This window comes from Panthera onca, chromosome D1 (genome assembly GCF_046562875.1).
Source record: "Panthera onca isolate mPanOnc1 chromosome D1, mPanOnc1 haplotype 2, whole genome shotgun sequence".
Classification (NCBI taxonomy): Eukaryota; Metazoa; Chordata; class Mammalia; order Carnivora; family Felidae; genus Panthera; species Panthera onca.
In genome coordinates this window covers 1871372-1897487 of record NC_138348.1, presented here as the reverse complement: position 1 = coordinate 1897487, position 26116 = coordinate 1871372, and the positions used below count along the sequence as shown (strand labels likewise).

At 58.5% G+C, this 26116-nt stretch overlaps 1 protein-coding gene across 6 annotated transcripts in view; it reads right to left on the bottom strand.

Moving 5' to 3' along the window:
* KCNQ1 (potassium voltage-gated channel subfamily Q member 1) overlaps positions 1 to 26116 on the bottom strand; it is a 319343-nt gene that overhangs the window by 171602 nt on the left and 121625 nt on the right. For 4 of the 6 annotated variants that reach the window (XM_078433824.2, XM_078433821.2, XM_078433825.2 and 1 more), the window contains one exon: positions 10184 to 10301. The exons of the other annotated variants lie outside the window; for them this stretch is intronic. In XM_078433824.2, the coding sequence (XP_078289950.1) occupies positions 10184 to 10301 (118 nt within the window). The remainder of the gene's footprint in view (positions 1 to 10183; positions 10302 to 26116) is intronic. 6 annotated transcript variants of the gene reach the window in all.

Here is a 26116-nt window from a genome sequence, read left to right as displayed (position 1 = left end):
CTTTGTTTGCGCTGGAGACTGTTTCCAAAAGCGGCAGACTCCCGGGGGCTCGCATTTCTGCCTGGGGAGAGGCTGCAGCTTTGCAGCCCGGGCTTCTGGCCCCGCTCAGGGCTTCGCTGGTGCTCCTGAGACGGGCGTGGGGGCACCTCTGCCCCGGTCTTGCCACTGGGGCCTCTGGCTGGGCACCGCGAGGCCACCTTCACTGTTCCTTCTGGCCAGCTCAGACCTCACGGGTCAGCACTGGCCTCTGCTCCCCAGCCTGGCCTGCGGTGGACCCGCCTGGGGGACACTGTTCCCCATCCCTTGGGGGAGGGCCTGCGGGTGGGAGAGTCAGCAGGGTAAGGAGCAGGCACGGGGCACGGAGGGGCACGGGATCCAGAGGCTGGAGCCCAGGGCCCGGCCCCGGCTCTGTCGACAGCTGGCATATTCTTTGGACAGGGACCCCTCAGGGACCGGTCCCTGGGACTCTGGGGCTCCCGGGACCGGGAGCTCCCCGGGACTCCCATTTCCCGGTTTGTCCATCTCCTGACACGTACAGAGATATTTTCCCACCCCCGAGGCCCGGCCACTCTTCAGTGCTCTGAAGAAGTCCACTCCCCAGGGCAGGAGACGGCTGGGTGGTGGCGAGGCCCATGAGCACGGAGCTGCCGTGGACCGTGGGGTCACCGGGGAGGACGTCTCCAGGGAAGTCCCTCTGAGTCTCCCGGGCGGTTCGCCCCCGGCCCCTACACACACAGCCGGCACTCCATCCTACCGGGAGCCCGTTTTCCTCATCCTGACGCCACCCCATCTTATGAGCCTGCCCCCTGCTCCTGCTGCGGACCCTCCGGGTGGGAGCCCGCACGCTTGGCTGGGGCGGGGGGGGGGGGGGGGGGCGGGTCACAGGGCAGTTCAAAAAGAACAGCAGAAAAAAGAAAAAAAACATTCAAGTGTTTCAAAGTGGAAAAGATTCTGTTCGATGTGACAAATCCAGAAACTCTGAAACACAAGCCAACCCCCAGAAGGCAAGGACGGGCAGGGGAAGAAAGGCGCCCTTGGGCCACCGAGTGGGAGGCACTGGGCCCCAGAGCCGCCTGGGGCTGGGCCGGGAGACAAGCCTAGGGCACATTCAAAGGCTTGAAGCCAGAGGTACAGAGCCTGGCTGACTGACAAATCAAGAGGGGGCCACTCTGCCGGGAGCTGCCCACCTCCTCTCGGGGGGGCCTGGCTCTCGGGGGACAGCAGGCGCAGGTAACCGTGGGGAAGGACCGCCCCTGAGCGTGTGTGTGTGTGTGTGTGCGCGTGTAGCTGTGTGCTCTCTGCAAGGCCTTACCTCCCACCCATCTTCCAGCAGCCTCCCCCCACCGGGAAGTCACCCCACTCCCTGCCTCAGTTTCCCCAGCAGGGCACTGTTGAGGCAGGTATCCTGCTTCGGCTGCCGGCCAGTCTGATATCTCGCCCACGATTCAGTTCCCAAGTCTTGGAAGGCAAATCCGGGAGAGTCAAAGTTGCCTTTGAAAATCCCTTGAATTGCCCCTAAAAAGAAAAAAACCCAGCGCTCGGGGCTCTGTGCACACCCCCACTCCGCCGCCCTCGTGCCCACGGAGGTGGGGGGCCCTGAGTGCAGACATCCAGGACCCTCCCAGCGCTGTCTTTAAAGGGAGCCTCCAGAGCTGCGGCCCATGTGAAGAGATTACTTATCGAGATCAAAGCCAAAGCGGGGTCAGGGCTAAGGGTGTGGGGATGACGTGGACGCCAGACTCCGAGGCTGGACCCGGACTCCTGTCTCCTCCTGCCACCACTTGCTCTCCCCCTTTCCTCCATGAGGACTTCCTTCCCAGCTGGAGCCCCAGGCCTCCCGCGGGCCATCCAGACCTCACAGATTTACAGCCGGACCTCCGCCCTGTGGTCCGCCCCTGCCCGGGATGCCTGCCTTGTCCCAAAAGGGCCGGCACATCTCGAGAATGGATGCCTCTGGGGGGCTCTGGGCCCGCAGCAGGAGCCGTGACCCTGGGCCTGTCACTCTGTGTCCCGGGAAGGCAGCTCGGCCTTGCCCAAGCCATCCGGGAGCCCCCCGGGTAGCCTGTGGGTCTGCGAGGCCCCTTGCCCTCCTTGCCTGGTGGTGCCCGGGCCGTGGCGTGGGGAGACGCTGACCGTGCAGGATTCTCCCCGGAGGAGGCGGCCGCAGAGACCGCCGGCCGGCACGCAGACTGGCCTCCGCGCGCCGTTCCCTCCCGCCGGCGAAGAGAGGGGCACGGGCCGACGCCACGCCCCCTGTCGCCTCTCTCCCCCTGCCGGCCCTCAGGCTACCGGCCCGGGTTCCACCTCACAGACCTGGGCTCCCATAGAGACGGCGTGTCTGCACGAGCCCCGGCTCTGCCCCTGCCTCCCGGGGACGCTGGCAGGGCCGGGCGCTGGGAACGGGCGCACCGACCCCCAAGGACACAAGCTGTGCGTCTCGGCTAAGGGCAGCCTCCCCTCCCGACCCTGACAGAAGAGCTGGACACACAGAGCAGGGCTCCGTCAAGCACCTGGACACCAGCAAGCCTGGGCACACGGCCGCCGCCTTCTGGCCGTCGCCCTGCTGGGCACCACTGGGCACCAGTGAGCTGCCCAGAGAATGAGGGCTAGACCTCCATCCCCGCCTCGCACAGGGCCCAGGGAGGGCGGGACACACGGCCCACGCCGCCCCTCGCTCTGCCGCAAGCCTGTGCCGTCCTCGGCGGGTGGGCCCGGCCGTGACGGGCGTGAGTGGCCCAAGCATGTTGGGGCACGTGCGGCCGCTCCGGGGCACGGTCCTCCGGCCCCCCCTCGCCCCACCCCTGAGCAGCAGGACGGCGGGCCCAGGCCTCTCCCTGCACCTCCACGGGAGCCAGGGGCCCCAACGGTCCCGGACCCCCTTTCCCAGCTACTAGAGGTTGTGAACTTGCCTCCAGCCCATCTCGAGGCCCGGGGCTCAATGGCCTCCGGGTACATCTTGTTAAGGACAGTCCCTGATATCCCCATGGATACGTGGCGGTTCCAGAAGCTCTCAGGTGAAGGAAGGGATGTCCCCATGGGCTCTTCCGTCCCAGGGGGACGTTTTACACTGGCTGACATTTATCAGGCATGTTCCTGAATTAGGTGCAAGGCCAGACTCCCGACCACGTGTCCTCAAGGGCTCATACCAGCGCCGTGAGAACCCACCTCCAGTGTCTGTAAGAGGGCACCAGGGCCCAGGGAGGCCAGCAGACTGCCCCGGTGTCCTGCAGGCAGGACATGATCCACGCTGGCCAGGGCTCCTGCGAATGCAGCGTCTCTGGGCTTGGTGGACATACAAACGTCAGCTGACGAGGAATAAATCTCAGACACCGCTCACCATCGCTGCACGCAAAACTACAGGCCACGAAAAGAGAAGTCCTAAGTAAACGGACGCATCGGGGCCACAGTCGCAAAGACTCGATCCTGCAACGATGGTCACCCTCCCCACAGTCTAGAGAAGCCCCCCCCCCCCACCTACAGGAGGTTTTCTGGGGCGACCGGCTGTGGGTGGAGGGGTGGACCAAACGGACACAGGCCAGCGGCGAAGCGGGGGACCTGGCCGGAGCCTTCCCCACCGGCTGTCAAGACCCGGGACCGGAGCACGGGGACCGTGAGGCATGGCCCTGGCGAACTACAGTCTGACCAGCGGGACCACATGGGGTTCCGAAGCCGAGGTCCGCGCAGACAGCGAGCCGGAGGGTGACCGGGTGGGCCTGGCGGGGCAGCGGGGGAAGGATGGGCTTTCCGTGAAGGGTGCTGAGCCCGCCTGCGCAGCCCGGTGGGGGAGAATGTACCTTGACCTCGGCCTCACATTGGACGCAGAAATCGATTCCAGATGCCCGGCTGATCGACACGGGGAAGGTGAGCTAATAAAGCTTCAGAAAAAACCAGAGTATCTTTATGACCTTGGAGCAGTCAAAGTGTCTCTAATAGGACACAAACGGCACTATCCAGAGAGGAAACGTTTCATTAACTGAATCACATTAGGAGTTCACTTAAAGGTCTGTTCGTCAGAAGACACCCTCAGGAGAAGGGAAGACGGCGGAAGAGGGGGAGGCGGTCCTTACGTGCCAAGTACGTACGTGGGCGTGGGTGGGCGCGGGCACGCGCGTTTCTGACGCCCGTCCTAGCCAGGCGACGTACAGGCAGAAAGAACGAAGTGCTGTAAACGGATGAGAAAAGGCCACCCGACACGAAGCGGGCCGGAGACACGAGCACGTGCCTGGAGGACAGCACGCGCGGAGTAAAAGACGACAGAACAGGCTCGCCTGCACCAGCCCTCAGATCGCAGAGCGGTGCTGCGAGCCCTGCCCCCTGCCCCCGCTTCCCCAGCGTGGCTGAAAGGGGCCGTGAAAGAGGCCCGGTGCTGGTGACAATGCGGAACGGGCCCGCCGCCCCGCCGCCGCGGTGGGGGGCAGCAGGTAGGCGGTGGTGTCGAACCTGAGCCTAGCGGCCCCACGCCTGGGCGTATTCTCACCAGACGGGCAGGCTGCTCTCGCCCCAGGAAGCCCGCACGGGACGCTCTTAGCACCGACGGTAACAGCCCGTGGCCGCGGGCAACGGGACGGACGAACCCCGCGGAGGGCCGGCCGGCAGGCACCGCTCTCCGCGGCCGCGCGGCCCGGCTCCGGGAAGGCAGCCGGTGGGTGTGCGCACTGTGCGAGTCTGTCTGCGGAAAGTTCGGGAACGGGCGCGGCCGAGCGGTGCCGCTGGCAGCCGGGACGGTGGTCACCCTCCGAAGGCATGGCGGGGACTGGGGACACGGGGGCTTCCTGGGAACCTGCCTGCTAGTCACACGGGGCCCAGGGTGAACGGAGCCGAGTCCCGTGGAGACCTGCGTGCTCGTCTCCTTCAACTAGAAAGTGGAAAACACTCTCTATGCAAGGACAGTCCTTTCTGAGCCGGCCCGGCCCCCCGACCCCTTCCGCCCCCCACGCAGGCCTCCCGACCCGGCTGCCTTAGGGCTCAGTCTCCCCTCGCAGGTTTAAGCAGAGCACAGAGAGGAGCCGTGGGGTACCCGCGGCCACCGCAGATGTCTCCATAGCAACACCAGCGTGACCTCTGGAGTCACTGCAGTCCTCCAGCCGCCTCTAGCAAGTGGATGCCCTCCTGTCCCTGACCTCCTCCGGCACTGCCTGCCTGGCCGGGGCCGGCCTCGGCAAAGCCCTGCCCTGCCCTTGGAGAGCGCCGAGCCCCGCCATGGGAGTGGCCCGGGGCCAGGAGTTCACTGTCACGGTCCCCAAAGGACGTAAGAAGCCTTCTGCTTTCCTCTGGGCCTTCCACCTAGAAGAGGGCCCACTCCCCAGAGCAGGGGCCTCAGGGGCCGGCCTGCAGCTGGGCCGGTGCAGGCTGGGAGCCAGATCGAGGGCATCTGATTCCTAGTCCCGTCCCTTTCCCACTGAGCCACTCCGCCTCGCTTTTAATTTAATTAGGAGAACATCTAATCCCCCCGTGCATTTCAGAGACGGGTCTGAGCTGGCCGGGGCTGGGAGGCTCTGACTCAGGCAGCTCCACATGGCACTCCCGGGCGGGCTCCCACGGGGTTTCCTTGGCACCTCGTGCGGACGGAGGTGGTCTGGAGCTCCGAGAAGACAGGACACCGGTCCGGAAAGAGACCGGTCTCTAATGTGCCTGGAAGGCCCCCTCCCTCTTCCCCCTGTTCTCTGGCCCCGAAGCAGCCTCGTCGTCCTTCCCCACCAAGGTTTGCAGAACAAGGAGGTGGCCACTCACACAGTGCCTGGGCCTCCACCAGGGTCCGCGGGAGCGAGCCGCAGCTGGCCCTGGGGTCCCTGAAATGCCCCTGGCAACCCTGGTCCCATCCAAAGAGCTAGCCCCGCCGTCCCTGGAGCTGAGTACAGGGCCGAGCCTTGTGACACTTGCCCCATTTCCAGAAGGCGTGGGGCTGGCCCTGGCCTCCCTGGCCTCCCTGGCAAACGCAGAATTCAGGTGACCTTAGTAGTGACGTGGGTGAAAGCTGGGCCGCGGGGGCCTTGCTGGAAAAGAGAGATCGAGCGTCTCGGCATGAGACCGCAGGGCCCAGGAGAAAGCCGGAGACACGGAAATTCTAATTAAGGCACATGGGGCTGGTTTTGCTCAAGGACCTACAGGCTGTCCTGTCACAGGACGGCCCACAAGCACACAGTTGCTCGTGGCCACCTGGTAGGGGCCCCGCAGTGCCCCAGCCTCAGCTCTGCCTTCCCTGGAAGGCCCTCCCCGTGCCCATCTGTGCCCAGGGTGTCCCGCTATATTGTCCCCGGCGGAGCAGGATGGGCTGGGGGCGACTGGTACACAGGAGCTGAGCCTCGCCTGTCCAGGATGCTGTGACGGAAGACACGGAGGGGGCCGGGGGTCACCACTTCCGGAGGAACCCGTCGGGGTGGGGGTGGCCACAGGCGGCAGCAGTCCCGGTGGGCCTGGCCTCTCACACAACCTGCCTTGGGTGTCCGCGTGCAGCCAGCGGGACAGACGCGGACTCCTGGCCATGCTTGGCTGGCTTGGCCGCAGGGGTGGAGGGGGCTTCGTGGAAATGGCTGCCGTGTCCCAAGGCCCCTGGGAGAGGGGCACCCGGGCCACACCCGTACGCGGTCCCGGTCGGGGCCTCATGCTGAGGCCAGTCGGGCCTAGCTGCCCACTCAGGTGTGCTAACAGGCATGCCGAGGCACCCACACCCCTCACCACCTCATCTCAGGTGAGGCCGGCCTGGCCCCGGTGCGGGTCCTGCCTGGGGGGGGCGGGGGGTGGGAGCCACGTCTTGGAGCCCCTCCCAGCCTGGGGCTTCAGGACTCCCAGGGAGAGAGAGCCTGAGAGGAGACAGAGCCCCCAGAAGGGTCCCAGGCCCCGTACTCGGGGCTCAGGGAGCTGGTGCGGAGGCCTCGACAGCCAGAGGGCTTGGCTGCCTGGGCCTCCCTGGGGTGAGGCTGGCCGAGCAGATGTTGGGAAGACGGTGGGAATCTGATGGCTGCAGATGGGGAGGCACAAGTGTGCACACAGAGGTGCCCCCCCCCCCCCTTTGCTGTCCTGCCAGTGGCCGTCAGTGGCCACAAGGCAGCAGATGGGGCAGGAGCCCAGGCACTCCTCCCGGCTCCTGTTGGGGGCAGGGCTCCTCTCCTCTCTCAGAGTTGGGGAGGGGGCTTTCCCGACCCCCCCATTGTCCTCGACGCCCCATCTCTACCTTACGCCGGCCCCTCGGAAACCCTGTGGCAAGGCTCTGGGCGGGGGACGCAGGTGCGCACGGGGCTCCCTTCCGCTGGCCCTGTGGCCCGGCTCCCTAGAGCTAGGGGCGGGGCTGGGCTGCATGGGGTCTCCGGGGCTCGCGTGGGGGGCTGGGGTGGCCGAGACCACTCTGTCTCCCTAACACGGTACGCCCCGGCGACTCTCTAGATTGCACCAGGGCTGCTCAGGGCCCCCGGCTCCCCGCCCCTCATCCCGGCCAGAGGCCCCGGAAAGAGGAGCTTCGCCCAGCCCCAGGGACCTTCCCGTAATCAAGGCTGCAGTGACCTCACCTCCCTGGGGCCCAACGGGTGGGGAGAGCTTGAGATGGAAACAAAATGTGTCTTTATTTATGCTTTTAATTTGAATCCTGGATCCGACCCAACGTGGTAATACATTGAACATCAGTAAAACGCTGGAGAAGGACGAATCTGTTTGTCAGCAACTGCTCCCCACCCTCTCTGCCCCCTGCGAGACCCCCGCGCACACCCCTGCCCCTCTCACACACACCAAGGCAGGTGCCCGCGGGGCCGGGCTGCCTGCAGCAGCCTTGACGTGTCCCCAAGCAGCCGGAGCTGTTTAGTTGGGGGCATCCGTCAGGAGGAGTGCCGGGCAGGAGGTGAAGGCACGGAGGGCAGTCGTGGCGCCCCCAGAGCCACCTCTGCCAGCCATGGGGGGGGAGGCCTCTGCCCAGCCTGCAGCCTCGGGGGCGTCTAGATTCTGAGGCCCCCCCCACCTCTCCCTGGGCCCGCATCACACGTCCTTCACCGGGGCTCCCCAGGGCACAGCACCCTGTACTAAGGACACGTTCACGCAGATGCCCTGCGGTCTCCACCTTGACCCTGACCTGATGGGACAACGATGCCTTGAGGTGTCCCCTCTACTGACACCTCGGCTCCCTGCTCCCAGCACCCACCACAGACCAAGTGTGGTGACAGGTCTGCTGGAAGAAGCCCTTACAGGTTCTAGCATGGGGACCCGGCTGGGCAAGGACTGGGGTGTAGGCCCGGACAGCACCGGGGGTGACAGGAGACACCCCCCCTCCCCCACCCCACCCCCCAGCCAACCCGCCACACTGGGAGTGCTGGCCTGAGAAGGCCCACGGCGGGCGTTCGGGACGGTGAAGCACCCAATCCGCAGCAAGCATCCGGGCCGCTCCGGTCTGACGGCCGCAGTTTTAGAAGAGAAGTGGCCCGGTGCCCCTGATGACACGGCCTCTGCTGGCTTGGATCGCCTCCCGGGGCTCCCCGGGAAGCTGGGTGCATGCTGACGGCCCTCACCCCGAAGGGGTGACTGTTGAGGGCAGCTGCGGGCTTGGCTGTGGGCCCCTGGATCCCCAGTCCTTTATCACCCTCACCCTGGGCCTCCCTGTGGGGATCTCGCAGGGCCAGGGAGCTGGTGGGGCAGCCCTGTCCTTCCAGGGTGGGACTCCTTGTGTGTGTCGCGGGGCCGGGCCACGGCGGGGAGAATGAACGGGCTGACGGGAGAGAGCGGCGAGAAGGGGCAGCGGGAACCGTGACGCCCGCGTGGAATCCGCCTGCCCGAGGGTCATGGCTGTCCCTGCCCCGAGTGGCCACTGGCACCGGAGTCGCACACAACACCAGCCACGGAACGCCGGCTTTTACCACCCCGCGGTCTCTCTTGTGCCCTGGACTCTGAAAACGCCTCGGCCCGGGTGCCCAAGTCCGCACTCTGCCTTCGGGCCCCGGCCTGGACCCGCACGGCCTGGCTTCCCTGGCTGTTCACACCTCTGCCCTGGCGCGTTCGCCCAGCAAGCCTGTCCGGTCACCTCCAGGGTGGATGGGGGCCCAGAAGCCCCCTCCGCCGCCGGGTCCGTGGGGACAAGTCGCCCCCGCTTCCCAGGGCCCCAGCGGGCTCACGCGAGTCCGGTAAACAGGTCCTGTGCACACTGGCCTCCCCCACCGCCGCCGGGTGAGGCCTGACCCCCCGTGAGCCTGGGGGGAGGCGGTGCTGCGCAGGGAAAGACGGCGGGCAGGTCCTGCCTTCCTCTTTTGCTGGCCACCCGACTCCCGCCAGTCCCGCGTGGGCGGCCAGGAGGCCCTGCCATTTGGGTCCCGGCTGTCTCAGTCCCCAGTCCCCTGCTGGGGAAGAGGCGGCAGGCCTAGGGCCTCGCTCTGACAGAGGCGCACACGGCTCCCGGCAACCCTGAGACCCTGGGAGAACGGACACGCCCTCCAGAGAAACGTCCGTGGAGAGGAAACCGTGTCAGCAAGTGACTCTGGGAAGGGCTGAGGGGAGCGCGCACGTCCCAACACAGAAGGACTCCTCCGGGGAGTCCCCGACGGGGCGGCGGCCAGACAGCGCCCGAGTGCCCCACTGACCCCACCACGTGCTGTCACCACTGGGTGCCCCTGCCGGGAGCACTGAGTCATACATCGCAAGGGAATCACACCATGGCCGGGCCCTGGGGATTGGCCTGGCCGTGCCGGGATGGCGGGGGAGGACGGGCGTGCGTCCCGGGCCAGCTGTGCCTCGGGGGAAGGCCAAGTGGAAGGCGTGGAAAATCAGCCATTTCCTCCACCTGAAGGAGCCCCTGAGGACAGCAGCGGCATCTGCCCCTTGGCCCTGGCCAGGGTTCTACGGGGAAACGCTGCTGAAAAACAAAGTCGTCTCTCTTTTGGGGGGCGGGGGAGGGGGCGAGGGGAGAGAAAAACAATCTTCTCAGACGCTCAGAGCACAAAAACAAGTGGAAAATGATCAGTTTGGTTTTCCATAAGTCCAAACAAGAGGATCGTGTTCCCAGACTTGGCGGGAGGCGCCCCCGCTCTCCTCCCCGCTCGGTGCCTGGGCGCTGGAGCCGGCCCCTGGCCGCCGGTGGCCCCCAGGTTGCCGAGGGCGGGCGGCAAGCGGCGGGCTCCGGGAGAGCAGGCCTGGGCCCCGGCGCGGCACCCAGGCGGCCCTCCTGAGCCCCGCGCCCCTCCAGCCCGTTCTCCGCGGGCGAGCGGCCACTCACTGTGACACGTGCGTGATGGGGACCAGCGGCGTCTCCCCCTCCAGATCCAGGTCCTCGGCCACGCTGTTGGTTCTCAAAAAGTGGGTCGTGCTCACTTCCAGCAGCATGGGGCTCTTCACTGTGGGCAAAGGTGTGGGGCAGCACGTTAGGCCTCCACGCAAGGCTCGCCGGGGAAGGGCCCGGGGCTGGCCAGAGCCGGGCTCGCGTGTCCGCCCCCCGCCCCCCACCCCGCCGCGGGGCAGACTTGCACGCCCCGAGCCCTCCCACAGACCAACAGGACATGCGCCTGCAGGGATGCGCGAGGGACGGGGACGGTACACGGGGCCTCCGCACGGGGATCCGGTGTGGGGGTTGAGGCGGCCCCCCCCCCCCGCCCCGTGCCCGAGGCTGGGGACCAGTGGAGGGCCCCCGACACCCGGGCAGGGCGAGGGCTCAGCCCGGGCGTCTAGGTCTGTCTCCGGGTTCACCCTGAACGGTCGGGCACAACGATAAAACACGGCCGACAGGCACAGGTCCGGCGAGGGACCCGGACCCCCGCCACCATGCCGTGCCCGTCACGCAGACGGAGGGCCTCGTGTCAGCGGAGACCCAGGGCAGTCGCGCTCCTGCCCGCAAGGAGTGGCAAGCCTGGGAGAGAGGGGCAGCCGGTGAGCTCCCGGGCCCTCGCTCGGTTCACAGCGTCACACCTGCTACCCATACCCGCCACGAAGGGTCAGCGTAACGTTCAGGCTCCCGGGCCCACCCCCTACAGTCTGGTGCTGGTGCTCAGCGCTGCTGAGAATACGTTATCCGTCCCCTGATTCTCAGTGTGGGTTTTTTTCCTGACCCTCAGTTGACGTTTTTATTGTAAAAGAAATTAAGTACTCATTGTAGAAAGTGGCACAGTTCAAAGATCCACGAAGGCTGTCCTCCAAGGTCAACCACCGACGGGATTCCTAGCTCATCTCTGCTCAGCGGCCGCTGACACCAGGTAAGACCTCTTTTTTTTTTTTTTTTTTAAACCCACATGGGACAGTGCTGTCCCTGTCACTCTGAGACATGCTCCTCTTATTTTTCTGCAGGTATACAGATGTGGGGCTGCGTTTTGGTAGCTGGATAATAGTCTGTGGTTCACGCCTGCCACGGTTAACTCAACCATTCGGCGTTTGATAGCTCCTTAGGCTCTGTTAGCTTTAAGCCATTACTTTGAGTCGATGCTGAGCCACCCGTTTGTATGAAAACCTGACACCGGGGCTGGGTGAGAGGGTGCTCCCTAGGTAATTTTAATAGATGTTGCTGGATTGCTTTCCCAAGAAACTAGCAATTCAGACTCCACCAGCAAGCGGTGTGTGAATATGACAGCTCCCCCACATCCAGGCGCGAACCAGCCGTTGGCACCCTTCCCCGGGGCGTGCCACGCGTGGATGAAGACCGGATCTGGTTTTCCTTTTGTGTTGAATGCCTTTTGTGGCTTGGAGGCCATTTGCATTTCCTTTTGCAGAATTGCCTGTTCATATCTTTTGCCCATTTTTGCTTGTCAATCTGTAGGAAGTGTTTATATATTAAAGATGTTAACTTTTTGTTACATCAGGCATGGATATCTCCCCCCGTCAATCTTTGGTCTTTCAGCCCTTAGGATGGGTGTTTTTCTCATAGAGAGTGTTTTATGTGTTTAAGGTGATAACACCTATCTTTTGTTTTGTGAAAAAGGAAGATCTTCCCACTTCAGAGTAATACGGCTGCCTCCTAAATTATTTGTAATATAAACGTATGAATGTTGTGTGTGTGTAAGTTTTAACACATTTGGCATTTCTGCCTAACGTTATGGGCGATCGTCCACAATCTGAAACTGTAAAGGTATTGGATACACTCCTAAGAGACTAAAGCATAAACTAAAATTTCTTGAGAAAAATCACAAAAGAAAATCTCCGGACCTTGGGTTTGGCGCTGAGTTTTGAAGCAGAAGACTACAAGCTCAATCTGTGAGGGGCAGAAATGGAAATGTTGGACTTGATCAAAATCCCAGGCATTTGCTGTGCAAAAGACGCCGCTAAGGGACGCAGAGATAAGCCACGGACTTGAAGAAAGCGTTTCCACATCAGCTGTTTGGGCGAGGACTTGTATCTAGAATATACAAAGGACTCGTGCAAGCAGATAGCAGGAAAGCCCCCGACCCGATTTATGAAGTGAGTTACAAGCAAGTACCTAAAAAGATGCCCGGCTCAGTCGACACCGGCAGCTGTTAGGGAAATGCAAGTTAAAACCACAGCGAGATGCCACGGCACCCTCACCAGAATGGCTGAAATCAAAACACAGAAACCGAAGCCTGACGTCGCCACGCAAGCAGGAGGACACGGAGCGCCTGGAACTCTCCGGCCGCTGGCGGAAGTGCAGAACGATGCAGCCACCTTGGAAAAGACTTGGGCGGTCTCTTACAGAGTTGACCGTGCACTTGCCATGTGACCCAGGAGTCCTTTTCCCAGCGATTTACCCAAGCGAGTCGGAAATCCACGTCCACAAACACCTGTACGTAAGCGTGCGCAGCAATTTCGCTCACAGTCGCCAAGACCCGGAAACAGCCGAGATGTCCTTCAGTCGGTGAAGGGACGTACCGCCACGTCCGTACGGTGCAACAGCACCCAGGACCCGAAGGAAATGAACTAAGAGGTCCTGCGGCAACGTGGGGGACTCTCGGATGCATTTTGCTCAGCAGTGAGAGAAGCCAGATGTAAAAGGCCGCACATTATATGATTCCATTTATATGACATTCTGGAAAAGGCAAAACTACAAGGACATAAACCAGATCAATGGTTGCTAGTGTTTGGGAGGGGGGAGTATCTGACTTCCAAAGGCACGCTCAAGGAAACTCCTAGAGCTGTCGAACTCCTTCGTAGGGTGCTATGGTGGTGGACACACGAATCCAGGCATCTGTCAAAACCCACAGGGCTGCAGATCTCCAGGAATGAATTTTACTGTATACAAAGAAAAAAAAAAAAAGCCCCAGCCAGCCTGTTGGAGGGTCCTAGGAATGAAAGCAGACTGTGAAAAAAGTGAGTTCCGTGTTAGGAACGTATGACAGTACCTACCACACGGCACGGAGAGGAAGGGAAGGAGGAGGCGGCCTACGAAGCCTTGGGAAACAGTCTCTTGACTGCCATAACCATTAGCGCTCCGGCCGGTACTTACGCTTCTGGGTGGGGGGGGGGGGGGACCGCACATACACAGGTTAAACAAATAAATAAATAAAGTAACACACCGAGTGTGTATGTGGAGTGGGTGGGCGGGGCAGGAAGGAGTCCTGTGGCCAGAAATGTTGGCGTGAACTCCTGCTTCGCTAAATATACCACACGTGTGTACTCGGGCTGCGTGCATACACCCGCTGGCTCTGCCCACTGGGGAGTCCAGGAGCAGTGACGGCCCAGGAGCAGCGGTCACGCCCTGCACCAGACCTGGTGCCTAAAAGTCACTCGCTTCCCGGTAAAAGGAACCAGGGCTCTCTGGCCAAAGGAGGATTCTGGGGCAAGGCACATACACGAGGAGCCTCAAGCGCTGTTCAGTGCCAGAAAGGAAGGGGACACGCAAAACACAAATGGAAGGGACGGGAGACATGTCAGACGGACGCGGGAGCTAACCCAAAAGGACTGTCAATCCAATGGCCAAAGCTAGAACGTTTTGAGTGGCACAAATAAATAATAGCATTGAATTCCGGCCCAAAAAAGAAGTAGGCCTGAGTCCGTACGGATACAAATCAACAAACAAACGACCGCGAGAGAGGGACAAATCTTCCTCCACGGATGGACGGTCAGATTGGCAGGTGAAACTTCAAGGAGAAACTTCAGAGTGTCTCGCCTTAGATATTTCCTTGCCGCTGTGGTGGCTGTGACAGCTGTTCCCTCCACTCTCTTGTCCTGGGGGAGGTGGGGCACGAGCCCCCTCCCCTAGAGTACAGCCGACTCGGGACTCGCTCCAACCACCAGGCTATGGAAACGGGAAACCGGTGCCCGGGGAGCGGAGGGACCTGTCTGACACCATCTCAACCGCACGGGTCATGGTTAGCAACACCAGCGACAGACCATGCTGATGTCGTGGACCCTGATATGACGCGGTGGGCAAAGCTGACTTCCGTGGCATTCTCCCCCCAAACCTGTACCCCCAGTCTCCCGAGATGCCAGACAAACCCGGACGTATCCCTCAAGCGTCAAGGTCGACGAAAACCAAGGGAGGACCGAGGAGGCATTTTTGCAGATCGGAAGAGACCTGCTGGATAGGAGCGCACTCGGTAACCGTACTCGGTGGGTCTTGGGATGGAAAAAGGACATTAGTAGTTGAACTGGGAAAATCCACACGAGTGAGCCGGACTGTGCCTCATAATAGTGTTGTTGCAACTTCTTCGTTTTAATAACGGTGCAATGATTACAGAAGGTGGGGGCATTAGGGGAGGCTGGTAAAAGTGGGGATGGGGACTGCTAGTTTTGCCTTTCATGTAAATAAAAAAAAGCATTCTGAAGGCTGAAGCAAAAAAATAAAAAACCCTGAAGTCAAAAGATAAGCAAATCCTGTATACGATAGTACGGAAAATTCTTCGGTATTAACGAAGGACGTACAAGCACTCTAGGGGGGAAATTACCAAACCTTAGTGAGAGGCATTCAGGAAGATAGAACTAAATTCGGAAATACGCTTTTGCTCCGTTGTCGAGAAGGCTCCGTAGTGAAGAGTCTCCTCAGACCTTCACACCCCTGGCACCCGATTCTACAATTGATCTGGAAAAGCAAAAAGCTAAATCGACCACGTTCTTGAAGAGCAGTGGGGTAGGAGCGCTCGCTCCACCAGGCACCAGCGTTTCTCGAAAAGCCGTGGTCATCGAGACGGAGTGTTGTGGATACGGAGCGTGGCAGCCGGGCCAGCAGGACGGGGCCCAGTGTCCGGAAATAGCCCACCTGCCCAGGGACGCTTAGCTGTGTACCCCAGGCGGCCTCACGCGGCACGCAGAGGATGTCTGGGGACAGTTGGCCGTCCACGTGGGAGAAACATCCCATCGGACCCTCATGCTGCACACCAAGACTTCATTCTTAGCATTCCGGGCGACTGAAGACCTAACGAAGACAAGCAAAGCTCTGAAGCCTGTGGAACCGAATCTAGAATAGAGTCATGACCTCGGGCTTTGGAAGGGTTTCCTGAAAGTTACAATATCCACGCGGGGAAAGACCGGTGGGTTCCGGGACACTAAAACTGAGACCTGGTCATCAAGCACCACCTTCCAGGGTGAAAAGACGGCTACGGCGGAATGGTGCCCTTGAAGTACAAAGAACTCATGCAGATCTGTAAGAAAAATACAAACAATCTAAGGAAAAATGGGCAACAGGCACGTCACCAAGGAGGGATCAGAATGTCCTGAGAGCACGTGCGAAGGTGCTGTGCCTTGACTAGCACTCAGAGAGCTGTAAATAAACTCAGAGCTCACGGCCCGTGGGGGTGAGGGGCAGACTTCCAGCAGGAAACCGCACAGACATGACTTAGTCACACCCGGGAGAAGGGCTGAGTGAAGGGATCTCTGCCCGTGACATTCCCAGAGAGCACAGGAAAGTGACCGGTAAGCCTCGAAGAATGTGTCTACATTCAGAGGCTCACAGGCCCGGGACCTGGCGAGAGCGCTGGCTGCCCCATCTCAGAGGCTCGGGGCTGAGATTCAAGTGCCCTGGGTTATATTATACAGTTGTCAAGTGACAGGGCTGAAGCTTCGTCCAGGATTCAAATGTTCTTTCAAAAAAAAAAAAAAAAAGGAAAGGAAAAAGAACACAAATACATATTTTCATGTCTGCATCACTTGTATACAGAAGGCGAGAGCGGCGGAACGGTGGCTGGAAAGTGGGGCTGCTTTCTGAGCACCCGAGGTGACAAGTGCCATCTCCAAAGCCCCGCGGGCCAAGGGTGAGCCACCTGACCCCTGAGAAGCACCCGGCCCTGGTGTTTTAGGAAATTAAAATGTGCACGTCGGTTGGCTGTCCAGGGCGGGTGGGGCCTGCGCCTGCCAGAGAAGAATGTGCACTGTTTGGTTTAATCCTGGGAACAGCACAGGGGCCCCGCAGCGAGGGGCAGCGAGGGGTTCCACAGGTGTGTTTTTCCAAACCGAAAGGGAGGGCGCTGCTCTCCCCGTTTCTGTGTCACAGACCGCGGGCTCTGCCTCCCCCACCACGGGCAGGCAGGGGCCAGGGCCCTAGACCACCTCCCTGGTCCCCAGCTGCAGCGGCTGGGGGGAGGGGAAGCGGGTTCTCCCCAGGTACGGCGACACACTGCCCCCTTCAGGCGAGGGCCCCTGGGAGGGCAAGTGCCGTCCCGAGAGGCTCGCAACCCCTACCTCCGAGGGGCCGGAGATGAGGACAGACAAGGGACGGCCAGGCCTGGCCGGGCCCGGGGCGGAGCCCACAGGGCAGCTCATCCGGACCCCGGGCTCCCCGGAGGGCTGGACCCTGGGGAGGAGAGGGCTGCGCCCTGCTCCCGGCGACAGTGAAGTCATACTCCCATTAAGACCGTCCCAGTTCTCCGAGGCTTTAATTCCTTGGCCGCCTTTGCCTGGTCTAGGCCAGAATCTGGGCCTCAGTTTTCAGGGCAGAACAACTGTGTTTTCTAGGAAAATGGGAGGTCTGGGATGGCGAGCAGAGCCTCTGGCTTGGCGACCAGCACAGCTGGCCATGCGGGCTGCCAAGGCTCACCCTCCCCCCAGAGGACGGAACCCAGCAGTGCAGCAGCTCCCTTCCCGGCCAGCAGCCCTGCTCAGGAGGGCGATTTAAAGTTCCTTTAAAAAAAAAAATATGGGCACAGAAAAAAGACTGGAAGGAAATACACCAAAATGTTAGCTGTGTCCGTGTTTGGGTGAAGAGACGGGTGGGTGATTTTCGTCTCCTAACTTCTTGTGTCCGTGTGTCTTACTCTGGGCGTGCGGCACGTTCCCCACGGCGGGAGGCGGCAATTTGTGGGTGTCCCTGTGTGCGTGCCCTGCCCTCCCTCCCCCGGCCCCGCACTCCCCATCCTCCACCCGGAGCCCCAACCGGCCACACGCGTGCCCAAAGCCTTCGGTCCCCGCCGCACACCAGGTCTTGTGTCCTTTGACCCCACGCAGCCCCCTCACCCACACGGCCAGGCCGGCTGAACCCCGACTCGGGGGCATGCCTGGCTCCCCCGAGATGCGGGAGGGGGCTCCCATCTCCCCATCTGGCGCTCGGGTATGACCTCGTTCTACTGCCCCAGCAGCCCCACGGGATCACAGCTCCCATCTCTGTATCCAGATGAGCAGGAAGGTTCCGAGAGGCTACAAATTGTGCCTCAGGTCACGCAGACCAGGCCGGGCCTCCAGCACCAAGTCGGACTCCAGCCCCTCCCCTTCCCCCAGCACTCCACCCCCGCCCCCCCACCCCCGCCCGCCCTCTGCCCTCCACCCCCGGGGAGAATCTGCCTGGTAAAGTCACCCGCCCTGCCTCGTGACTGATTAAAATCCTGCATAATCTCCCAGGTGTAACCCAAGTCCTCGGTCCCCAAAGCTCTCCCGCCCCCACACGGGCCCTCAGGTCTGGGCCAGGACCTCGCCTGTCACCTCCCGTCTTCCCCCCAGGCCTCAGGCACAGGCGCGTTCCCGGGGGCGGCTTGTCCCACTGGGGTAGACACAAGCTGCCCCTGTCCTTCCCCAGTCCAAGCCCCCTCCCTACCCCCCTCCCCCGAAATCCACCCCCCCCCCCCGGCGGATTTGCCAAAGCCCCGTAGATCTACACCGTGAACGCACACCCCCTCCCCAGGGCATCCGGACAGCTGCAGCCAGGCCCTGCGTGACATCGCTGAGCCGCGGCCCCGGGCCTGTGCCAGCTGCCTGTGCCCGGCTCACAGACCCCGAGCCAGCACGGCCGTGCCGCCACCTGTGTCTCCACTCAGAGGCGAGAAGTAAGGGACATGGGCAGAAAGTGTAAAAGCCGTTCCCACAACAGCTGCCAGGAACGGGCGAGGAGCGGAGCGAAAATGTATATTCACAGCTGGCACCCGGTCCCGCTAGGAAAATACCTTGCTTGAGTGGACACCTGTTGTTTTCGCCTGCCCGGCAGCCAGGCCCGGCTTTGGGAACAGCTTCTCGAATCTTCCCTTAGGGAGCGGCCCCTTCCCCGCTCCCAGGTGCCCACTGGCTGTCCCCAGAGGGGGCCTGGGGCCCAGGTCTTGGCCTTCAGAGGCAGGCCTGAGGATGGCCTGTACCCTGGCTCTCGTTGGGCCCAGACTCTGGCAGGAGGCACGGGGAAAGCGACGGCCTCTGTCTGCTGGGTTTGCTGAGCTGGCGGCCATCTTGTCCCCCTGGGAAGCGGCTGCCTGAGGCCAACCCGTCCCAGGGGCCAGAGCACAGGGGGAGCAGGGCGGGTGGGGGAGAGTGGGAACGAGCAAGGCCGATCATCCCAGCCCCGGGGTCCAGCTGTGTCTGAAACAGCTGGGTCCAGATGTACGAGCCAAAAAATGTCCCTTTTGTGCTTCAGCTCGGTTGAGTTTGGGGTTCCATCGTTTGTTACCGAGAGAGTCCTCAGGAATGTGTGTGACCGACAGGGGTGAGGCGTGGGCCCCAAGGGATGAACTCAGGGGGCCCTGGGCAGAGGGGACGAAGGCGGGCCTGGGGACCCCTCGGGAAGGGGCTCCCGCGAGCTGGTGGCCGGCTTTCTCCTGCTGGGGTGCGAGCCCCGTCTCTCCACCCCTTCGGTGGGAGAGGACAGGTGTCCCTGACGGTGGAACGGGCCGGGTTTCCCGTCCAGTCGAGGACACGTGCGTAGACGTGTCACAGCGGCGGTGTGGGAGACGGGGGCGGCCTTGGCAGCCCTGGCCAGCCCCGGGGACCCCGGGCTTCCCACAGGCCCGGCGTGGAGGGCGCCGAGGACCCTCCCCAGCGGCCCCCCTCCCCACACTCAGCTCCGACAGGGGCCAGAGACGTCTGTGCGCCCAAGGGTGGGGTCTGCAGAGCGGGGGCTCCGGGGAGGCCAGGCCAGGGTCGGCAGAAAGGGAGCAGCACCGCCACCCACACAACCCTGCGACCCTCTGGGGTCTCCGTGCTCCGGGAAGGCACTGTCCGAGCCTCCCCAGACACGGTTTCAGGGGGACGGTTCCCGGCAGCGAGAGCGGCCCCGGGAAACGTTAATATACAATGGAATCTGGGCTGAGCACTGTCTTCTCCAAGAGTTGAGCTCACAGGACATTCCCAAGAAACCTCTGGAGAGGTGGGGAGGAAAGTTTCTGGAGGTCTTTGGATGAAGAAAACAAAAAAGTGGCCTTGATTTTCAAGGCAAAATTACAGAGGGAGAAAAAAATGTTTTTAATCTAATTAAGAGCGATGTTTTCACCTTCCTCACCACAGCACGGAAACATGCCAGCTCCTCACTTCACACAATAATCACGGCAATTAGTGAGGGAGAAGCCTTGGAAGCCGGTGCAGATGTTCTCAGAATGTTTAATGGGGAAATGAGTTGCAGGCCTCGTTCTCAGCATCCGGCTCCAGGCCCTGGCTACCAAGTCCAGACATCTGCTCGGGCCCCACCCCCAGGCCCCGAGGGCGCGGGCTTGAGAAACACAGGTCCCTTCCCAGGCCGCCTCCCAGCCAGGCCAGAGCCGGGGCCGAGAGGCTCCCCACGGCTCCCCGGGCCAGAGCCTGGACAGTCAGAGCCACCCCAGAGCCGGGGGTGGGGGGCGTCGGGCGGGGGGGGGGGGAGGCTCCACGTCAAAATCATGTTAACAACCCATGTCAGAAATCGTCAACTCGGCCTGGCTCCCCCACCCCGACCCCGCTGGCTGCAGGAGGGCGGGGGGGGGGACTGGGAGAGGGCAAGGGGGCCCCGAGGGGAGCGCAGCCACGCACCCCACCTCGGGGCACGGAAAGGCACGGGGGCGTCGGGCCGGCATGGCCGCACGGGCCCCCTTCCGACGCTGCCGGCCTCTTGGCGGGCCCAGGAGTCAAAGTGGTCAAGCGTGAGGAATTTCCAGTCATTGGAGAAAACGTGGAGCAGCGAGGAAGACGCTTCCTTGAGGACCAGTCGGCTCCAGATGGCGAGGGGCACGTGGCTGGCCTCATCTGGCTGCGGGAGCGACTCAGCCCCGTGTGGGTCGGGCGGCCCCACCAAGCCTCCCAGAGGGGACACGGCGGCAAATGCCACACGGCCCCTGCTCCCCGGGACGCTTGGGCAGCGCCGGGCCCCGCCCGTGCGCCCTCGGCACACCCGTCCCAGACCCGCCAAACCTGCCACGTGCTTTTGCGAGCACCGTCTCTGACCCTGGGGCCCGCTCGGCCGCACACGGGCTGGGCCAGAGGCGGCGAGGGGCGGCCCCCGGCAGGCAGGCAGGCACACACCCCGGCCGCCTTAGCCGCTGGTGGCGGCAGCCCTGGGTGCTCTGTGCAGCTCCCCGGCCGCCCACCGTGGAGCTCTCCTCAATAAGCGTCCTGCGCGAGGGTTCCTGGATTGGGCTCTGTTTCCGGCGGAACTGACCCAAGACGCTGTGACAGGAAGCCGCTGGAGCATTTTAAGCAGGACAGCGACAAGGTCCACTTCATATTTTAAGGAATTCCCTCGGGTCGCTGTGTGAAGAATGGGGGGCGGGCACGTGGGAGGCAGGGCCGGAGACGGAGTGACCGGCGAAGAGGGCAGGGCAGCAGCCTGGACCAGGAGGGTGGCCGGAGAGGAGGCGAGGCACGGGGTGGGCACGGCCCAGGGAGTCGACAAGACGTGGTGACGGGTCGGACAGACGCCCTAAGAAGGAGGCACGGGTCCGGACGACCTCCGGCCAGGTGTGCGGAGCAGAGGCTCCCTGCTCCCTTCAGGCCTCTGAACCGACCCTCCGCCGGGGCACGGGACCAAGACGTGCGGATGAGAGCAGACCCGGGTGTGCCTCCAGCCGCGCTAGGAGTCCGCGCACGAGGGCCTCGGGTCTCCTGCGGGTGGACAGACGAGCCCGCCTCGAGCGGTGCTCCCGCCGTCGCGAGCCCGTGGACGCAGAGGCGGGAGGTGAAGGCTAAGGCGCTCAGTCGAGAACGGGCACGTTGAGAGGCCTCGGCAAGGATGGAGGAGTGTGTACCTTCAAGGGCCCTTCCCTTCGGAGGCCTTGGAAAGTCAAGCCAAACCTGCCAGAATCAACGTGGCAGAGTCACAGAAGTTGGCGACTTGGAAGAGGCCGGACGCTCCGTGGCGTTTCCACCTGCCCTTGCCAACCGCCCCCCACCCCGCCCCCGGCTCGGTGGCATCTTGAGGGCAAGTTCACATTCCCAGTGTCGGGGGCCCTGAGCCTCGGTCCTGGAAGGAGCAGAGCAGTGAAAGTGGGCAGAGGGAGTCCAGCAACTTTCAGCCACCGGGACAGGTTACAGTTGAGGGACACGACAGAGCATGGAAAGCCTGGGGGCAAAGCTGGACAAAACAGTGTCTTTTGGAAATCAGGCCGCTCAGAAAGCACCGTGTCTACGGAGAGATTGAGAAAACCCAAGCTCACGCCCGGGGCAGGACGCATGCTTTGGAGAGTCCCGAGAGCATGCCAAGCTTTCGCCGCCGGCTGAGCTCGGTGCTCGCCCCAAACAAGAGGTGAAGGCTAAGGCAGAGTTGAAGAGCCCGGACATTTGGACGCAGAAGTACCCCCGCACAAAGCAAACCTGCAAAGATGGGAAGATTCTTTTATTTCTCCCTGTCCCCAGTTCTCCCTGTTTTTCTGACCCCTGGAAACCAAGGAAAAGCTTTGTGAAAATACAAACTGGGCACGAACTAAAGGAACTTCAGAGACCAAACACAACAGAGTTTACAGATCTCACAAAAATGCGTTAGAAGTCACTAAGCAGCTACAGCCCACGGCAAAAAAAAAAAAAAAAAAAAGTCTTAAGGGAAAGAATCTGCTATCTAGAGTTGCTGCATATAATATTTAGAATACCCGGTTTTCAACAAAAAGTTACGAAACATGTAAAGAAACAGAGTATGGCCCATTTACAGAAAAGACAAGCAGCTAGTGTTCCTGAGGAAGCACAGACATCAAACATACTAGACAGGCTTTTAATCCACTTTCTTAGAAAGGCTCAAAGAACTGAAAGAAATCATAGACAGAAGTCAAGGGAACCAGGAGAACAACACATGAACAAATACCTAATGTAAATGAAGATAAATTATAAAGAGAAATGAAACAGATTCTGCAACTGCAGAGCATAATAGCTGAAATGAAAAACGCGGTAGAGGGTTTCACTAGGCTGTTTGAACAGACAAAAGAGAGCAAAGACAAAGATAGGTCAGTTGAAATTATCCAGTCTAAGGAACAGAAGGAAAAAATGTGAAGGAGTAAGGAACGGACCCTAAGGACCTGTGAGACACCATTAAGCGTACCAAAATATCCATCATGAGACTCCTGGAAGGAGAGGTGAAAGTGAGCACGTCATAACCAAACTGCTAAAAGACAAAGAACCATGAAAAGAGTGAGAGATGATGTATCATGTATGGAAACACACAATAAGGTCAATGTCAGATGTCTCCTCAGGAAGCATGGAGGCCAGAAGGGAGTGGGATGACACTTTTCAAGCGGTGAGAGAAAAAGGAGTCGAGGTTTCTATATCTGGTAAAATTACCTTTCAACAATGAGGGGACACTGTCTTGTACGCTTGAACACTGTTATGTTAACTGTACTGGAATTATAATAAAATTAAAATTAAATAAAATATAAAATAAAATAAAGTAAAATAAAACAATGAAGGGGGGGCACCTGGGTGTCTCAGTTGATTGAGTGTCTGACTCTTGATTTCGGCTCAGGTCATGATATAGTTCTTGGGACTCAGCCCCGCATTGGGCTCTGTGCTGAATGTGGAGCCTGCTTGGGATTCTCTCTCTCTCTGCCCCTCCCCCTTGCTCCCACATGCTGTCTAAAAAATAAATAAATAGAAATAAACAGGGGAAAATTAAGATATTCCCAGAGAAACTAAGGCTGAGGGAGGTCATCACTAGTAGACCTGCCCTACAGAAAATGCTAAAGAAAGTTCTTCAGGCTGAAGTGAGAGGACACTAGACGGTAACTCAAAGCTGTACAACAAAAGAATTCCGGAAAATGGAACTGCATGGGTGAACATAACAGCCAATATCATCATACTTTTAGTTCGTAATTTCCTATGTGACTTACAAAACAAATACATAAAACAGGAACTACACATCTATGTTATTGGGAACATAACGTATAACAATATAATCTGTGACAATCACAAGAGGGTGATGAAGCTGTACAGAAGCTGTGTGTTATATGCTATTGAAGCCAAGTTGGTATCAGTTCAAACTAGAGCTTTATGAATTTAGGATGTTCAGTGTAACCCTCATGGTATCTACTGAGAAAGCATCTAAATATACATGGCAGGATTGAGAAGAGAATAATTGTAAACTACCCCAAATCAGTTAAACACAAAAGGCAGTAAAAGAGGAATGAGAAACAAGAAAGGTATAAGGCATACAAAAAACCCCAGCAAACTGGCAGTCCTTCCTGATCAGGAGTTACATTACATGTAAATGGATTACATTCTTCAATCAAAAGACAGAGACTGGCAGAATGGATAAAAAGAAATTCTACATGCTTACACTGTCTACGAGACATTCGTTTTAGATCTAAAGAGACCAACAGATTGGAAGTGAAAGAATGGGAAATTATATTGTATGCAAACAGTATCCAACAGAGACGTGGAGTGGGTATCCTAATGCCAAGGAAAATAGACTTTAAGTAAAAAATTGTTAATGGAGACAAAGGAGGACATTATATATTGAGGAAGGAGTCAATTGGTCAAGAAGACATAGCAATTACGAATATATGTACTTCGAAGAACAGAGCCCCAATACATATGAAGCAAGCATTGACAGAATTTGGGGAAGACGCTGACGGTTCTGTAATTATTGTTGGGGACTTCAATACCTCACACTCCATAATGCATAGAACAGGCAGACAGAAGATCAACAAGGAAAGATACGAACAACACTACAAACCCATGGGACTTAACAAACATCTAGAGGACACTTGACCCAACAACAGCAGAATATATGTTCTTCTCACATTCTCATGTTCACATGGGAGAGTCTCCAAGACAGATTGCATGTGAGGCCACAAAGCAGTCTCAGTACATTTTAGCAGCTGAAGTCATACAGAGTATCTTCTCTAACCAACATGGGAGGAGGCTAGAAATCAATAATAGAAGGAAAACTTGAAAATTAACAAATGGGTAGAAATTAAACAGACACTCTTTAAATTAACGGGTCAAAGGAGATGTCATCAGGGAAATTAGAAAATACTTTGAGATGAATGAAAATGAAAATATAACATACCCAAACATGGGCGATGAGAGCAGTGCTCAGAGAGAATTATACCTGCAAATTTCCACCTTAAGATAGAAAAAAGATCTTCGCCAACCTAACTTTATAGCTTAAAGAGCTAGGAAAAGTAAAGTAAACCCAAAGTTAGAAGGAAAGAAGTAAATAATAAACATGACACTGGTGAGAGGTGCAAGAAGATAGAAAAACAGCAGAATCAACAGAATAAAAAGTTGGCTGAGTTTGAAAGGATCAACCAAACTGACAGACTTTTAGCATTCTAGAATGACTAAGAAAGAATTAGAGACCGTGAACATAAATAAAATAGTAAATGAAAGTGGGGATGTTACACATAGCCTTACAGAAATAAAAAGAATTAGAAGACAACACTATGCACAGTCATACTTCAACAACTTATATAACTTAGATGAAATGGACAAATTCTTAGAAACACACAAACTACAAAAACTGACTCAAGAAGAAACAAATTCTGATCAGATCGGTATCAGGTAAAATGCATGACTCAGTTGTCAACAAACTCCTAAGGAAGAAACTCCAGGAACTGATGAGTTCACTGGTGAATGATGACACCAAACATTTAAGGAGGAATTAAAACCAATCAAACTCTAACAAAAAAGAGGAGGTCACGGTGGGGGGGGGGGGCGGGGGGGGGGAGGACACTTTGCTATACATCCTGTAAAGTTAGTATTACCCCGATGTCAAAGCCAAACAAGTACAACACAAGAAAGCTAGATACCGATATCTTTATAGATGCAAAACCCCTCAACAAAATACTAGTAAGCCAAATCCAGCAGCATTTTAAAAAGATTATATACCATGACCAAGTGGGACTTAACTCAGGAATGGAAGGGTGGTTCAACATAAGAAAAATCAATGTCATACATCACGTTATTAGGAAGAGGAAAAAAACCCACATGAGCACCTCAATGGCAGAAGTCAGTGCCCAATGATCTTTCAGAATAAAAATTCTTAGGGACATAGGAATAGAAGATAACTTCCTGAATATGATAAAGAACATTTATGGAAAACCCACAGCTAACATCATACTCACTGGTGAAAAGACTGAAAACTTTCCCCCTCAAATCAAGAATTGGACAAGAATGCCTGTTTTTACCACTGCTTTTCTCTAATGGGCTGGAAGTTTCAGCCATAGCAGTTAGGCAAAATAATTACTTTTATTCATAGATGACATAATCCTACATCTAGAAAATGCCAAAAAATCCTCAAAAGAAGAAAAAAGAAAAGAAAACCATCTACTAGAACTACTAAATATGTTCAGCAAAGTTGCAGGGCACACAGTCAACCCACAAGGAATCATTTATGTTTCTATACAGGCAGTGAACAACCTGAGGAGGAAAACTTGAAGTTTCATTTATAATAGCATCCATGTTCATGGATTGGAAGACAGTACTGTTAAGATAACAGTATTACTCCATGATCTATAGATTCAGTGTATTCCCTATCAAAGTTCTAATGGCCCGCCTATTTTTTTAAGCAGAGATGGAGAAAGTGTTCCCGTAATGTTTATGGAATTGCAGGGAGCCCTGACTTACTAAACTGGTGTTGAAAAAGAAAGTTGGAAGACTCACACTTTCCAATTTCAAAACCTACGCAGAGCTACAG